This window comes from Amphiprion ocellaris, chromosome 8, assembly GCF_022539595.1.
Source record: "Amphiprion ocellaris isolate individual 3 ecotype Okinawa chromosome 8, ASM2253959v1, whole genome shotgun sequence".
NCBI lineage: Eukaryota > Metazoa > Chordata > Actinopteri > Pomacentridae > Amphiprion > Amphiprion ocellaris.
Window position 1 is genome coordinate 14,458,878 of NC_072773.1, and position 16,414 is coordinate 14,475,291.

A 16,414-nucleotide genomic window follows, 5' to 3' on the forward strand; every position below is an offset into this window, starting at 1 on the left:
ACATGTAAGTGACTAAAATCAATTTGACTGCAAATAAAACAAACTATAAAAAACAAAGGTCAGTGTGATTACCACAATAAGGGAAAAGGTACAGACAATAACCACCTGTGCTTAAAATGCCAAAATGCTTGCCAGATATGATACTTCTACTTATGTTCACATATAGCAATTTAAAACCTTAATATCAATGATTTTGACCACTAATCTGCGTAGGCAGCACAATTACAAGGCATTCATTCCCTCATCGATAGCTGGTTGCTAAAATACAGCAAATAAATACCAATAGATTAAAAAAGCAACAGAAAACTGAATTTCATATTCTAATTATCACAATTGTTTTTAGAGAACCTTAGAAATAGCAGTTTTAAATCACACTCAAATTTAACAAAACTCACAAGGACAGTGTTCTTTACAAATTTACATTTGTAGCAAGACGGTCTCTGAGATAATTTTTTTCTTCCCCTCATTCTTGCATTCAGGGTACGTTACAGAAGTTTGTAGACGACCTGTTTGAGACCATCTTCAGCACAGCCCACAGAGGCAGCGCGCTGCCACTCGCCATCAAGTACATGTTCGACTTCCTGGACGAGCAGGCCGACAAACACTCAATCACAGACTACGACGTACGACATACCTGGAAGAGCAACTGGTAAGTGAGCTGGTTGCTCTGTTTTTACCTGTAGCTACTGAAAAATGCATTGTCACTGATGTACAGTATCCCAAGACAGAACCACATTGAGTGCAATGAAATTTCCCCTCCGACATGTCGAGACCTTCAGGTGCCTTCATTCTTGGTCCTCATGATATTTGCATCGGTGTCTCTGCTCAGCTGAAAGTGGCTGACTGCAATGGAATTGCATGCAAGAGCGTATTTAAATGGCCACTGGGGCATAGTGTTAATGTTATATAGCCCATCTGCAAACGTCTGCAAAGTAAAAATCTTTGTGAACAACATTGCACTCACTGCATGTAGTCCTGAAATTAAATCAATAAATCCAAGTCTGCAAAATGCATAGAAAATTAAAGTAGTTGCTGTGTCGGATGCTTGGTAATAATTTACTGGTTGATTTAATAATAATATAACATCTTCAGATGAGCATTGCAATATTTTTCCTTACATTATTTGTTTACATTTATTTCATTAATGTGTTTTTTCTATATTTGCACAGCAGTTAGGTGAACCTTTTTTATAAAGTTCTGCATTTTTCATTAGACAGCTGCTACAATGCCTGGATGTTGTTATGGCACCCACTTACAACACTACAATAAAAACAATATCAATCATCAGAAAAGTTTATATTTAATGCTCACAACTGACTAATTTTAAAATAGTATAACATGAATAATAGTAGAATGAAGTTACAGAAGCAAAGCACTTAATCACTTATGGTTACGTGGTTGTTTAAAAAACACCTCTCCTCTTCTGTATTTCCTCTTTCCCTCTCCAGTCTTCCTCTGCGATTCTGGGTGAACGTGATCAAGAACCCCCAGTTTGTATTTGACATCCATAAGAACAGTATCACAGATGCCTGTTTATCTGTGGTGGCCCAGACCTTCATGGACTCCTGTTCAACGTCTGAGCACAAACTAGGAAAAGACTCGCCTTCAAATAAGCTTCTCTACGCTAAAGACATCCCCAACTACAAGAACTGGGTAGAGAGGTAAGTTGAAGCTGAATCCATGCAACATACCATTCGAATTACAGCTGCGGACAGCGTTGGTTGGGTCCTCACACCCTTGCTGGTCAACAAATAAAAGCAAGTGAACCAGGTGGCGCTGTGACGGAGAGTGTATTTCGGCTATGGCCTTTTTGATGGCGACCTATCAAAACTGTCCACCAGGTGGCGCTATCACTGTGAATGTGTATCAGCCTAGGCATGTTATCAGTGCCGGACTTTGAACACACATGTAAAGTTTGAGGCAGATCGGTGCATTTACAGGCTATTTAGACAGCACTTCCTGTTTCATGGCAAAATGTTGAAATTCCGCCAGCCACCATTTCCACGCCTTTTGCAGATCATTTTGAGAATTTTTAACCAACCATGCCTGGTGTGCATCCTTGCCAAATTTGAGGTCTATTGGGGTTACTTTGTTTGAGATTAGAGCTTTGAAATTGTGCAAAAATTGGTCCAAAATATGTCACATAATTCAAAATGGCCAACTTCTTGTTGTGTTTTTGGTATGGTTGTCAACTACATTTTTGTGCGTCGTGACGAGTTACCTACTAAATTTCATAGCTGCAGATGAAACGTCCCGGTCGTAGAGCCTGTTTAAAATTTTCCAGATGGCGCTATTGAGACATTTTGGCTTACAACTACAAGTGCCGTAAAATATCAAATTTTCACCAGTCCTGATGCTTGTGCAAATTTACACACATTTTCAAATATTTTTAGGCCAAAAAACGAGAGAAAAATTAGAAACAGGAAAACCATGGGTTTCAAGAGGGTCCTACGCACCTTTGTCGCTCGGACCCTAATTAACTACAATTGACTGGAGAACACTATACATCCACAGTGCTAAATGCTGAATGGAAAAGTTAACCGTGAGCTGCAGGAAGGTGGAAGAAAAATGAAGTGGATTGTTCAGACCAAAGTTAATTACACTATTAAACTACTAAGCCAAAAACAGCTGTAAGATTATTACGACATTACAGGTTATCTGATTCTGGCATTTAAAGCATCGAGTACATAGTTGGATTTAATTAGAGCAAAGAAATCATGTGCTGTAATTACAGTTGTCTCGCTCCAGGCTTATAAATATAAAACACAGTATATAGAGAGTGTGAACGTAGTAATACCAGCTCTGCATGAATTCACTTCTAAGACAAGAAAATCTCTTTGCTTTTTTTTATTTGTCTAAGTAGAAGGCTAATAAAAGAAAACACACAGGTTAAAGAAAGGATTTATAGCTACTGTTTGCCCTGTCTTTCCAAAGGGAAGCTCACTGAAAAACGTCCTCTGGTTCACCCTTCATCTTTTATTCAGTTCCAGAATGTTTAAACACAAGATAAGTTAATGCACCACCTGCGCTTGCCACAGTCATTGTTTACGCTTTTTGGGGAAGAGTCCAATAGTCTCTAAGTAGCTTTTCCAGGCAGCTTCTTCCTGGACTCTTTGTTTGGCAGTGAGCAGAGCAGCCCCTCCCTCAGTAGGTGGTGATGGCGTAAGAGATGATGAAAGTCGTGATTTTTCTGATCAAATGCTGATGCTAAAACTGCGGAACACTAAATAAAGTGTATTAATTAAAAAATAACTTGGGTGTTTAACCCTCCTCACAATAAACACTGATCCTGGTAAGAGGGTCATTTAATTATGTCAAGCAACTTATTTGAATGTGCTGCAGGAGTAGCTTCCAGGGAGCGTTTGGAGGCCGTGTGGGATAAGGATTTATAGGTGAGCGTTGACTGGGTGCAGCTGAACCTTGTTTCTATCATGCCTCCTAACCTACACTTTACCTGCTGCAGCAGACCTTGAGATAGATGAGATGTGGATTCTTCAAACGGTGTTCAGTTCAGTCCTGGAATGTATTCTTAATGTAGTCTATTGTTGACTGTCTCACTTTCGATGAACTTTTCCCTCCTTTGATGCAGTCTGCAGTGCTGAGTTGATAATATTAAGTGGTGATGTTCTAAAAAACTGAAAGACATCAGTTTGAAGGAATGTATGGAAATGATGTTAATGGGAAAAGGTGCTAAATTTGATTTATTTGTTTTTTAAAAGCAAAATCTTCCTATTTTTAATCCACCAAGGAACACGGTGAAGTTATGTGACGATCAGCGTATGTTTATCCGTCTGTCTGTCTGTCTGTCTGTCTGTCTGTCTGTCTGTCTGTCTGTCTGTCTGTCTGTCTGTCTGTCTGTCTGTCTGTCTGTCTGTTCACAACATTACTCAAAAACAGACTAACTACGGTGGCCGAGAGGTGCAAACCAAATTTACATAATGCAAAACACTTTTACAGCCTCCAAGACAAATTTACAAGCGACAAAACAGTTTTACAAGTCCAGAAACACTTTTACAAATCCAAATTTAACCGGAAATGAAATGTCCCAACTCCGGGGTTGAACCGGAAATGACAACGAGGAGCGGCTAATGGAACTTTTGGTTGTTGTTAATGGTGAACCAAGCGAGCGGGTGATGTTTTGCCCGTTTTGTGGGGAACATATGAACCGATTGACGCGGTTTTGTTTTTCGTGTGGTCGGTCTTTAGAGTGTTTAAATGGCGCAGATCAGACCGACAGAGTGCATTAGCCGCTTCTCGTCATCACTTCCGGTTCAACCCCGGAGTTGGGATATTCCCTTTCCGGTTAAATTTGGATTTGTAAAAGTGTTTTTGGACTTGTAAAAGTGTTTTGTCGCTTGTAAATTTGTCTTGGAGGTTGTAAAAGTGTTTTGCATTATGTAAATTTGGTTTGCACCTCTCGGCCACCGTAACTAACAGATATGGATGAAATTTTTAGGGAAGGTCAGAAATGACACAAGGACCAAGAGATTAGATTTTGGCAATGATGCAGCTTATAGTCTGGATTTGTTAAAGATTTCTGTATCATTGTGAGATAGCGGCACGGCGTCACTTTAACTGTGACTACAAGTGAACACTACGTCAGCAGGCAGCAGACAAATTAACTGCTGCAGACTTATCAGGACTTGCCCATCGGAAATCATACATGGAACAATTGATTAAATTGCAGGGGTGTTTCAGAGTCCAATCAATTCCCGCAGCCCGCTACATATTTCGGTCACACGATTCGGTATCCGTACATAACGTACACATGCATAACACACGCCTGTGCTCAGCGCAAGGTAATTTTTTATTAAATATTTCATTCGTCGGAAATGATACGACGACTGAGTAGCCTTGGCAGAAAAGCACTGAGAGAGCACAGTGCTCTGTGCTCTCTCAGTGCTTTTCTTGTTTATATTACTTTCTATCGAGCTAAACCTTTAAGTCACAATTATACATATATATATGTATGTATATATGTATGTATATATGTATATATATATATATATATATATATATATATATATGTATATATGTATGTGTATATATATATATATATATATATATATATATATATATGAGTTGATGCTGTAACCTGCTTTGTATAAATTTGAATAAATTTAAATGACTAAACTAAACCAGTAATGCCTCAGTCACAGACTGACGACAAAAGTTTTTTCTTTTTTCTTTTTTAATCTCCTCTTTTTTAATAAAGTCACAAGAGAATAGTGAAATAAAATCTACAAAATTAAAAGACATGACCATTTGTCCTGTCACAGTGTCCTTTAACAAGGCGTTGAAACATCAGCTAAATACCGAGTAGGGAAATGTGCATCAATCTGTATCAGTCCCCCCTGTGAGCTGCTGCCTGACCACCAGCTGCTGCTGTTTGCGTCTGGGATATTTAACAACCGCTAAGTTGAGACAGTAAGTGATGCTTTGGGTGGAATGCAAATGGGGCGATTCATAAAACTCTGTCTGACCTCTCTTCTAGGTATTACTCTGATATCTCCCGTATGCCAGCCATCAGCGATCAGGACATGAGTGCCTATCTAGCAGAGCAGTCCCGCCTGCACCTCAGCCAGTTCAACAGCATGTCTGCGCTGCACGAGATCTACTCCTACATCATCAAATACAAAGACGAGGTGAGCTCCCACTGGATCCCAAACAGAATCAAACAGAAAGGAAGAACACTGTAATTACTCAGAAGGGTCTACTGCACCTCCTCCTCTCCCTCTCTTCCTTTACTTGTCTTGACTAATACCATAAGGTCATTTTAATTCAATTACACTGATAACCAGTCCACATCAGTACAGGCTGGAAGGTATTACCACCATTAGGATGCACATTAGGGCATGAGCTCAACACATTATGAACTTAATGGAGCTTAACAGAATTTATGTGATTTTCTTTTTTTTTTCCTGAAGATACAGACATACAGCATTTTACAGCTGCTGGCCAGCTGATTAAAACTCAATAATTTTACACAAACCAGGAATCTCTTAAAGGAATAGTGCAGCATTTTGAGAAACATGCTTATTTGCTTTCTTGCATAGACTTAGGTAAGAAGATCAAAACCCCTCTGCTATGTTTACACTAACAGTGTTGAGCAGTGGCATCACTACAAGTATCTGTATCTAAGTTAACTATATTTTTTGGCATAGTGTGGTAGTAATGTTGTGGAACCAAATAGCTGTTATTAATCAGTTAGTGTGGTAGGTAGCGTACACGCCAGCTACGTTTTACACAAGGACAGCACTGCTTTCAATGCTATCTGAAATAGAATTATTGATCATTGTATGATGCCACCATCATACACGGTCATATAGTATGTGTAGTGAGCAAAAGGGCTTCTGATTGACTTAGGTCAGGGGTGTGAAACTCATTTTAGTTCAGGGTTCATATTCAGCCCAATTAGCTCAAGTAGGTCGAACCAGTAAAATCATAACATAGCATCCGATAAATAACAACAACTCGTAATTTTTCCCTTTTTTTTAGTGCGAAACAGTACATTCTGACAATGTTCACCTTTAATGAACTATCTTTTTACAAAACATTATGAACAACCTGAAATTTCTTAAACAGAATAAGTGAAATTTCAACAGTATTAAGCCTCAGTTTATCATTTGTGCATCACAACGTACAGATCACAGTGTCTACAAAGGCACAAAACATTTAGCTGCAGGTATCTGGAACTGAGCAATATAGTATTTTGCAACTTGTCAAGCTCTAGAAATTATTTTAAATCCCCATTCATTTCCACATCTGTGTAGTAATGCTGACACACCACACCATACAAACTGAAGTGGGAACTATCAAGGAAGAAGGTTAAGCTGTTCCCCTGCCTTGTAAATATATAAAATTTATTCATAGAAAATGCATAAAAGTGGCAGCATACAAGAATGGGGTTAAACCAAACCAAACTCAGTCATACTGAAGCTATTGACTGACATTATATTGCACAATGTTCAATGTCTTTAAATATTTTCACAGGAAGTATTCATTTTCACCTCTGTAAGTTTTACACTTTGCAAAGTCATCCCGTGGGCCAGATCGGACCCTCTGGCCGGTCGGTTTTGGCCCACGGACCTTATGTTTGACACCCCTGACTTAGGTACACTGTCATACAAATTTCATAGATACCACATACCAATCCTTAATGCAATCTAAGAATCATTTCTCTACGGCTGTTCTTCCCATAGTGATGCATTTCAACAACACAACCCCCCCATTTCAACCACATACATCCAAGTAGTTCTGACCAACCAGAAAATTTATTTTGTAGTAGCTCCAAGGTTGCAAATTATTGGCATTGAACAGTGTATCAACAACGTAAATCTGCATCTATTTCCTATGTGTAAATAAAGAATGCATTTGTACAGTTTAGACCAGTAAAATGTGTATGATTTAGGTTAAGCTGGGGATTTAGTTGTAGCTCATGTACAGACTGTTGAAGACTGTAGGAAGGAGACCTACGTTACAGTGCTGGAAACAACTGATACAAACTGCTGAACAATGCAATACTGACTCAGAACATGTAGCCAAAAGAAAGAAAGAAAAGGTTGGATGGACACAGTGTGATGTCTCAACTAGCTGGGTGTCCTGAACAGAACAAGAACACTTTGGCCAAAAGTCCCTTCCGTGTACTTATCTTATATAGTTTAAATCGCCTTTTGAGCTTTATCAGCAATTTAAAAATCTGCTTTTCTAGATGTTATTCAGTTGAAGGTTACATAAAAAGCTTATTATACTGTTAATGATATGTAATGTACATCTTATGTCGAAGTTAAGAGTAAGTGACCAAAACAATGACTATTTGGCGTATGGCGATTCCTGAAAAAAATGTTTGCTATTTCAGTGTAGCTAAGCTTGTTATATTTCTCCTGATGGACCCTTTGTGTAGTGAAGCTTCATTTAGGGTAGAGTAACTGCTAGCTTAGCTCACTACACTTTCCAAAAAGCTTTCCTAACACTGTATGCCAAGTCTTGTCATCACCATGAGGTTGCCAGGCAACCAGTGAGACTCCAGCAAATGAAGACGAACATCATAAAAGAAACTGTGTCTAAAGCTACAAAGAAAATCACTCTTGCCAGACACATTCAAAAGTTGCTGTTTGATATCAGTATCATAATTTAAACCATCAGATCCCATATACATATTTTTTCATTTGTATGAGCAGCCGGCGTTATCCACAGAAAGACTTTAAATGAATAGAAATTGTTGTGTTTCTCTTCTTATCATATCAGATAAGAAGATCTCTTTTATCTTTAACATTAAAATCCAAGTGTTAACACAATTATTTGTAGTTTTAAAGAAAATTATGCACCAGTTTCTTGATGGGGTACACAATTTTGCTCGAGTTTTATCTAGTTGTGCTGAAAACACAATGGATGAAAAGACTGTTGGAAGTCATTGTGACAGCCAAGGCACAGACCACACACCCGTTATTTAAATAGATCTTTCTGTTTAGATTGCTGGTAGACATTAAATCTGGACAAAGCCAAACTGCTGCATCTCCTGGTTTTTAGTCTTTGTGCTAAGCTAAATTAAGCTAAAAAGCTGTTTGCAACAGCTTGGTATTTAGATGACAGATGTGACAGTAGTTTAGATTGTTTCATATATATTTATATTCACTTTTTGCTGAACATGTGAGCAAATGAAATCTACACTACCGTTCAAAAGCTTGGGGTCACCCAGACAATTTCATGTTTTAAATGAAAACTCACACTTTTATTCATATGCTAACATAATCGCACAAGGGTTTTCTAATCATCAATTAGCCTTTCAACACCATTAGCTAACACAATGTTGCATTAGAACACAGGAGTGATGGTTGCTGGAAATATTCCTCTGTACCTCTATGGAGATATTCCATTAAAAATCAGCCGTATCCAGCTAGAATAGTCATTTACCACATTAACAATGTCTAGACTGTATTTCTGGTTAATTTAATGTTATCTTCATTGAAAAAAATGCTTTTCTTTCAAAAATAAGGACATTTCTAAGTGACCACAAACTTTTGACCAGTAGTGTACGTGCAATAAATGTTCTCCTTTTAAAACCGGTCCTTATGCAAAATACAACAGAAGTGAGTAAACGCCCGTGCAATATCACTTAAATGTCAAATTATACAAAACTGATGTATTCAAAATATAAATATATATCTAGATATTCTGTATATTTACAAATTTTGCACAAAACATCGCCAAAATATTGTATTCTTTCTTCTTTTTTTTTAAATCTAGCCAGCTGGATAAACAATATTCTAGCAATAAATCAATATCCAGTGTATTTAGTATTTACTTAAAAAACATTTGAATGTCGCTGAAAATTTCCCATATGGATTGACACCTTTTCTGTCTACAATCTCAATACACTACCAAATATAGCTGAAGATATATTGATGCATAGGATATTCAATAGGATGTTGAATATATTTACATATACATATGTAATATGTAATAATCGCGTTTCTGTCCACGTTGTGTTGCCTTGTATACAAGTGGAAAATGGCCATCCTTTACAGTGACATTGTAACATACAGTCTCTCACCCTACTCTTCCTAGCTTTATCACGCTTTTCTGTGAAAGATGCATCTCCTCCTTCCTGTTCTTCATCCCTCCATACTAGCAGCATTACAGCAGTTACGCTGGCTGCTTGCAGCTGCCTCCATTCAAACCAACTGCTCCCCTTCATTACAGCCTATTATCCAGATGTAGGCAGCTGCACGGTCCCTATCGCCTCTAACACATGCCCTGACCTCACACACTAAAACACACACAGGCGCAAACGTACACACGCAGACATTCTAAACACTCTCGCATACACGTGCTAATGCAGATACACACTTAATTAAGAGACGCAAAGACAGAATGCACACATCCATATACCATACCAGCTCCTCCCCCTTTTCATGCCTTGCAAAATAACAATTGGACGCACACATACAGTCATGAATGCATTCTCAGTGGCAATTAACATGCAATTATAGACATCCCACAAGCCCTCACACCTGCCCTGCCACCCCTGCCCATGTTGTCAGCATCAGTCTAATTGTAATCGCTAACCGGTAAATAGGATTTAGCATTTCTCTTTCTGCTCAAGCGTCTGAGTGTATGAGAGCATTTAGGCCACATAATAGCAGCACCCAGTGTGCACCGCTGCATGCAGTAGGTTTAAAAGAAGTGATTTAGGTGTGATGATGCAGAATAATCCTCTTTCTTCTTTGTGTCCAGATCCTGTCAGCGTTACAGAAAGACGAACAGTCACGCAGACAGCGGCTACGTGGCAAGCTGGAGCAGGTCATCGACACCATGGCCTTGGCTAGCTGAGGACCGGCCAATCACACGCCTCAGCTAGTGGAGAACTGGCTAACCAACACGCCTTCCCTGACAACTTTTGACGCCCCCGTGACATTTTGACCCTCGATGTTTAAGATCTGTTGTTATCACCCTCACAAACAGCAACCTACAGCAGCAGAAAAGACTGCCAGGACACTAGCACCCAGCAGCAGCAGCACACTGGAGAGACAGCAGAGTCTGGAACTAAATCCCGGACAGCCGGGTTTGAATTTTCTCTTCTTTATCTTCTTCTTCTTCTTCTTCTTCTTCTTCTCTGAGCCACCAACCCTGCCATGAACAACCAAATCAAGTGCACCCTCAGCCAGTATGGACCTCCGCTCAGGAGAGCATCTGTTTTCATCAAGGCCCACATCTAGAGTGCTCTGGGGGCAGCAGTTGGGTCCTGTGGCCACAATCAGGACCGGGTCATGCACAGTGCTGACTGAAAACTTGTCTAACTGGAACTGAAATGCTACAAGAAAGGTGCCAGCTGCAAGCCTGTACCTTCCCACAGCCAAGGCTACGGTTCAGACTGTGAGCCAATAAGCATCCAGGATATATTATTACAATACTTGATCCCTGTAACAAAAAAATAAATAAATCTCTTTTCTGTTGCTGCCCTCCACAGTGAGGTCAGAGGTCAGGGACAGCTGTAGAGCACCAGGCAGAGATGCAGTGTGTTGCTCAAAGACACTTCAGCAGGGTGGATGCTTGGCAACAAGCTGCTGCCATCGCAGGGCAACCAGGAGGAAGAACTTTGCAGGGAAACTCCTCCTCCAGTACTGACTCTCCTATTCTTTCAACAAGAACTCCACTGTAGTATAACAAAGGACATTGTCAGTTTCATAACTCTGCATTTGATTTGTTAATGCATTTGATTCCGTTTTTTTCCCCCAACTGCCTTCTCTCCCCAGTGCTGTGCCACTTGTGTTACTGCTGAATTTGCACAACAAAGCTAAATCAAAAGAGAGAAGAGGATATATGAATATATATATAGATAGATATATAAATACAAACTTTTTGTTTTTAAAGCAAATGAAAAGTTGAAAAAATGTTTTCCATTTCAATGTACAAAAGATAAGTTTGAGAAGATTTGATATTTCCAAGATGAAAAATTATGAAAACACAAGGAAAAAGTCGTCCTGTGCCATGTTTTACTTTGAATGTTGTTTAGTGCAAAGAGACCTCTTTTTGTTAGATGAAATGTGCTATGATGAAAATGTTGTCATGCTTAGTGACCGACAGTGAGAGTTTTAAAATAGGTAAATGGCAAATACATATAAATATATATATATTACAAACACTTTCTATATTTCATGAGATCTTGGGGCCATTGAGTGCTACATATTTGGTTCTAAAGACAGCAAAAAGACAAATGATGTCTGGAAGCTGCCTATGAGCCAACCAACCTACAGTGCTTTTGTGTTTGCTTTAGAGAAACCAAATACATCAAGACCTGGTCAGCTGATTTAGATGAGACAAGTCATTTCTGTGCAAGCCAGCCTCATGCTGTGGTAGCAGATTATAGAGGTACCAGGCAGTCATTTAAGCTGATCCTTGGCACGCTGTGCTTTACAGCTTCTTGATCTTGTTTTCTAGACTTCCCCTCTTGTCTGAAGCATCTTTTAAGGTGTGCCATCCGAAATGAAGGCTAGTTTTTCCGTGCAAAAGAAAGTGGAACAGTATTGTCTAATGTTTTTTTTCTTTTCCTAATTTGCAGTGAAGATGGTAAAGCCGAAGGGTCCATTTTTGAACTGTGAACGTAGTTTATGAAAAAAATAATGAAATGTCGCTTGATTTATGTGAGTGTTTTTGGACCAATTCAAGGCCTTTCTCTCTTTTTTGTTCTGTGGGGTAGAAAAGAAAAAAAAAACAAGTTCAAAAGTTTTCCGAGCACCATGTGCAGCTCCACATTTACTTGCAGTTCTTCTTGAAAGGCATACATTAATACATAAGACATTCCTCTTACCTCAGAGTGTACACTAATGGGAAAAATACACACGATTGATTGTTGACAGAATGTACATTCAATGTACATAAGATCCTGTAAAAACAGAGCACCAGACCAGACAAATCAACAACCAGATGGATGAAATAATAAGAAAAAAAAAAAGAAAAACAAAACTCTGTATAAGGGTCATGATAAAGTAGGATCGAATGCATTAAACACACCTTGTAGAACAATATGACTTTAAAGGAAGCAGTTACCAGTGTATCCAAATCATTTACATTTTCTTCCTGTTCAGCAGTGCTTCCCTCAGACTTTTTGTCCCAGTGGAAGAGCGGAAAGAAGTCTTTAACCAGCTGAAAGTAGAATCGTCAGTACAGTTCAGACAGCTTTGAAGAGCTCTGGAGTTGGATGGGGAACTTTGCATACAAAGGCTAATGGTTTTTCTCTAAAGTTGGAAGTTATTAGAACCATTTGTTCAGTTGTCCCAAGAATGTGCACTGAGTTTGAGAAGAAGAAATTGAAAGATGATAGCCATTTGGGTTGTTCTATCTTGGTAACAGATCAACTGAAAATCATGAACATTTATTTATTGTAATTAGATATGCAGCATTTTCGGTGCTCTAGTTGCAAAATAGTTAAGCTGAGAATAAGCACTGACAGCAAAGGACAATGTAAAAACTAAATTATCCGTTATATTAAGAATAATGCAGCCGCCATGTGAAATGATCTACATTCCATATTATTAATACATGTGCACTTCCTCTGTTCTTTTGTTTGTTCCGATGCCATGAACTGCTGATTAAGACCAGCAGTTAGCGTACTAAAGTGTGTAAGCCACACCTCGAACAGCACCAGATGGACTGCTGACTGACATGTTCCAGGTGATAATTGTTCAGTCACAGCTGTTTAACAGTATGACACAAAAGTGTGACTGTCACGCTGGGTGTGATAGTTGAGTTTCAGACATGTAACTTTGTGGTAAATTAACACATCTGGCCCCTTTGGATTGTATCTTCGAGCAGAAATCCCTCTAATCAAAGTCACGTGCTTTAATAAACTGGCAAATAATAATGATGTTTCGATCGGAATGACACTGGGATGTTACGGTACCTGTTCACTGAATGATAATTTCCAGTCATACCCACATAGAAATGAACAGTAAACTCTATGTTCCTTACTTTAGCACCTCTGGCATCTCCGACACATACATTCTTTAGCTCCTTCTTTGTCCATGCTTTTATATTGTCAGGGATATTTTTCACACACAGACCTGGACCAGCCCTCATGCCGCCAAACCAAACACATTTGCTCCTGTCAAATAATCAACCCTTGAGTCCAACAAAAGTACATTCCCCTTGGTGAATCCAGGATGTTTTGCGAAACTCTGTAAAAACCCAGAGTCCATTCAAATGTCTGTTCTACATATTAGCCTGTCATTCTCACTAAGGTGCCATGTTTTTATCTGACAGCACAACTATGTGTCAGGACAGAGTGAAACGTACTGTATGTGCTGTAATACTTGAACCACTGATCTACACAGGGTAAAACAACATACAGGGAGGGCTGACCAAAGCTTTTTCATCGACATCAGGAGGACAACTCTGTCATAAGAGATTATCTTTGATCCATTTGCTTTTCAGTTCTTCCACAAAACAAGCTTAGGGCTCAGTTTGAGTCTTTTAAATACTCCTTCATTGAGGGTATTTAGTGTCTGTCTTTATTCTTGATGAATGGTGAAATTAAGGCAACACTGCTTCCATGTACAGGGCCTCATTACCACATTCTGTTCAATTCAGTGAATGACTGAAACAGTCTGAGGATGTGGACCGTTGCATTGATGTTTAACTGCTATTCACTTGCTCAATTGTTCTTTTGATGAAAACTTGTAAAGATGATTTTTGTGATCTTACTAGAGAAATAAGGCTTAGTTAGTACCCCTAGGATGGCTTTGTAAAGAGTAAAAAAAAAAGAAGAAAAAAAATGCTCTGCAAGATGGAGAGATAAGGCCCTCTTGGTCTCTGGTGCTTTTGTTTCTTTGTTTTGCTTCTTGTTTTCTGCTTCACCACTTGTTGGGGTAAAAGATGAAAAGACTCGGGCAAGGCAGAGGAAGTGCTTTGAAGGCTACAGTACCGCTTCATTTTCCATTCCATCACATCTGTGGTGTTCATCTTTTTCCACATAGAAAAAGACGGTTATGGAGGAGGGTGGAGTGAGGAAAGGAAAGAGGTGAAGGCGGAGATTCTCTCAGAGTCTGACTGACACAGAAGTGTTCACTGTGCCTTGTCAGCCTCTTGCCATATAGAAAATTATGTATATTCCATATACTTTAAGGGTGTAATTCAAGATGTGTGTCAAAAAATGGGCCAAGAACACAGTATATTGAAAGTTCAATTCATTTATTTATTTTTAAAATGAGACAGTTCATATTAAGGTACATTTCCATGCAAATTTGAGAGATTGTAGCCATACGGCTAATTTCCGTCTCAGAAGGGAGAATAAGAAATGAATTCCAATCTGTGTACTATTTCTGAAGCTCAGGAGTTAGTTTAGCCTAAGTTAATGCAAAGTAGCAAAGTGGTAGCCTGGCTCATTAGTTGACGTATGACACCCCGAAAGATGAATAACAAATTTTATCTCATATACTAAGCATGCATATTACATGCAGCAGATATAAAGCAATGTGTGAAAACAATATAGCATTCCAGTGTATTCTGGAACTACTATATGCTGCACACACACAGTGAATGTAAAAGTTACAACACATATCTCCCATCTCCCACTAGAATCAGAAATTACAAGTTTTTATATATATATATATATATATATATATATATATATATATATATATAAGCTATTAAAACAATGTATGTTTATCACTTTGCTTTAAGGTATTTCGTGTTTGTCTTCATGCTAGAATTAAGACTGGATGCTTTATGGTCTTTGTCATATTTCAATTAAATTTAATTCACCAGGGCAAAACCTCTGGCAGAACCACAGTCAGTGAGGGCAGGCATCGGCCTCGACCAGTTGGGGTGAGGAAAAAGGGCAGACGGGGCATGGAAGTAGATTGATGACACTTGGGAAGTTGGTGAGACCTACAGATCAGAAACCTGTAGCTGTACATTGAACACATAATTCAAACTACATTAGAGAGAATATACAAGTTAAATGCTAACCTAGCTATGCTAAGCTAACAGGTTGCTGTATTTACCTTCACATAAGGCACACAGACATGAGAATGATATTAATCTCCTTTTTTGACTCTCAGTAAGAGCACCACTTAAGGCATTTCTAGAAATGTAAACTATTCGTGGTTCGCAGGAACTGACACCATTTTGAAAACCTTTAAAATCACTTCTGAAGTGTATGTGGAATGTAGGTGTTTTTCTGTATGGGCTGCACCTTCCAACATCGTACCTTCTCGCCTCCATAGGGAGGAACACCACGACATGAAAACTTACCCTCATCTGCCATTTTCTAACCCCTGCCCCAACAGCAACAATCACATTTCTCATCCCTGCAGTCCCAGCTCTCCAGCTTCCTCACCTGCTGAGTTCACTTTGATTAAAGTACATTTCAGAGACGGCGAAGAGGACATGAAATACCTTCACACACAGATTAAAGAGGAGAGAGGTAGAAAGAAAAAAATACCTTAAAGAGTTTTAATACTTTATGAATTCTGATACCTTTTTAAGAGTTTCAGACTTGAAGCTGCTGTGACAGGTTTTGGCTGTTTCACGCCCGTGTAAATATCCTGCTCTTTCCAATTTTGCAGATTTATTACGTGTAAATAGACACGCATCAAGGAGAGATTAAACATGTTTTTTGCTAAATCTGGCTCGTCTGATGTTTTTATTCCCCTTCCCCATCCCCATATACCCTCAAAGTTGTGGATTTGAAAGTTAGAGCAAGTTTTAGGTTTATCTCAAGTGCATGTCACCACAAGAGAACTTGAAAGATCAAACACAGCACGTATGAGACTTAAATACAGTATTATTGTACTTGTTTATTCTGGTATAGCAAAAACTGCTGCCTCTGTTTGATTTCCCCTCTGTTTTACTGCAGTGATGATGAAGAGGACGTTGAAAATGATAACAAAAGGAAATGGTGATAAGCCTTTAC

General features: G+C 38.9%; 1 protein-coding gene across 4 annotated transcripts in view; it reads left to right on the forward strand.

The window, feature by feature from the left end:
• LOC111579122 (plexin-A1) overlaps positions 1-16,125 on the forward strand; it is a 323,692-nt gene extending 307,567 nt beyond the window's left edge. For all 4 annotated transcript variants that reach the window (XM_035955446.2, XM_035955448.2, XM_035955447.2 and 1 more), the window contains exons 30-33: positions 480-649; positions 1,449-1,661; positions 5,495-5,645; positions 10,237-16,125. In XM_035955446.2, the coding sequence (XP_035811339.2) occupies positions 480-649; positions 1,449-1,661; positions 5,495-5,645; positions 10,237-10,332 (630 nt within the window). In that variant the 3' untranslated portion in view covers positions 10,333-16,125. The remainder of the gene's footprint in view (positions 1-479; positions 650-1,448; positions 1,662-5,494; positions 5,646-10,236) is intronic.
• The last annotated feature ends 289 nt before the right edge of the window (positions 16,126-16,414 follow it).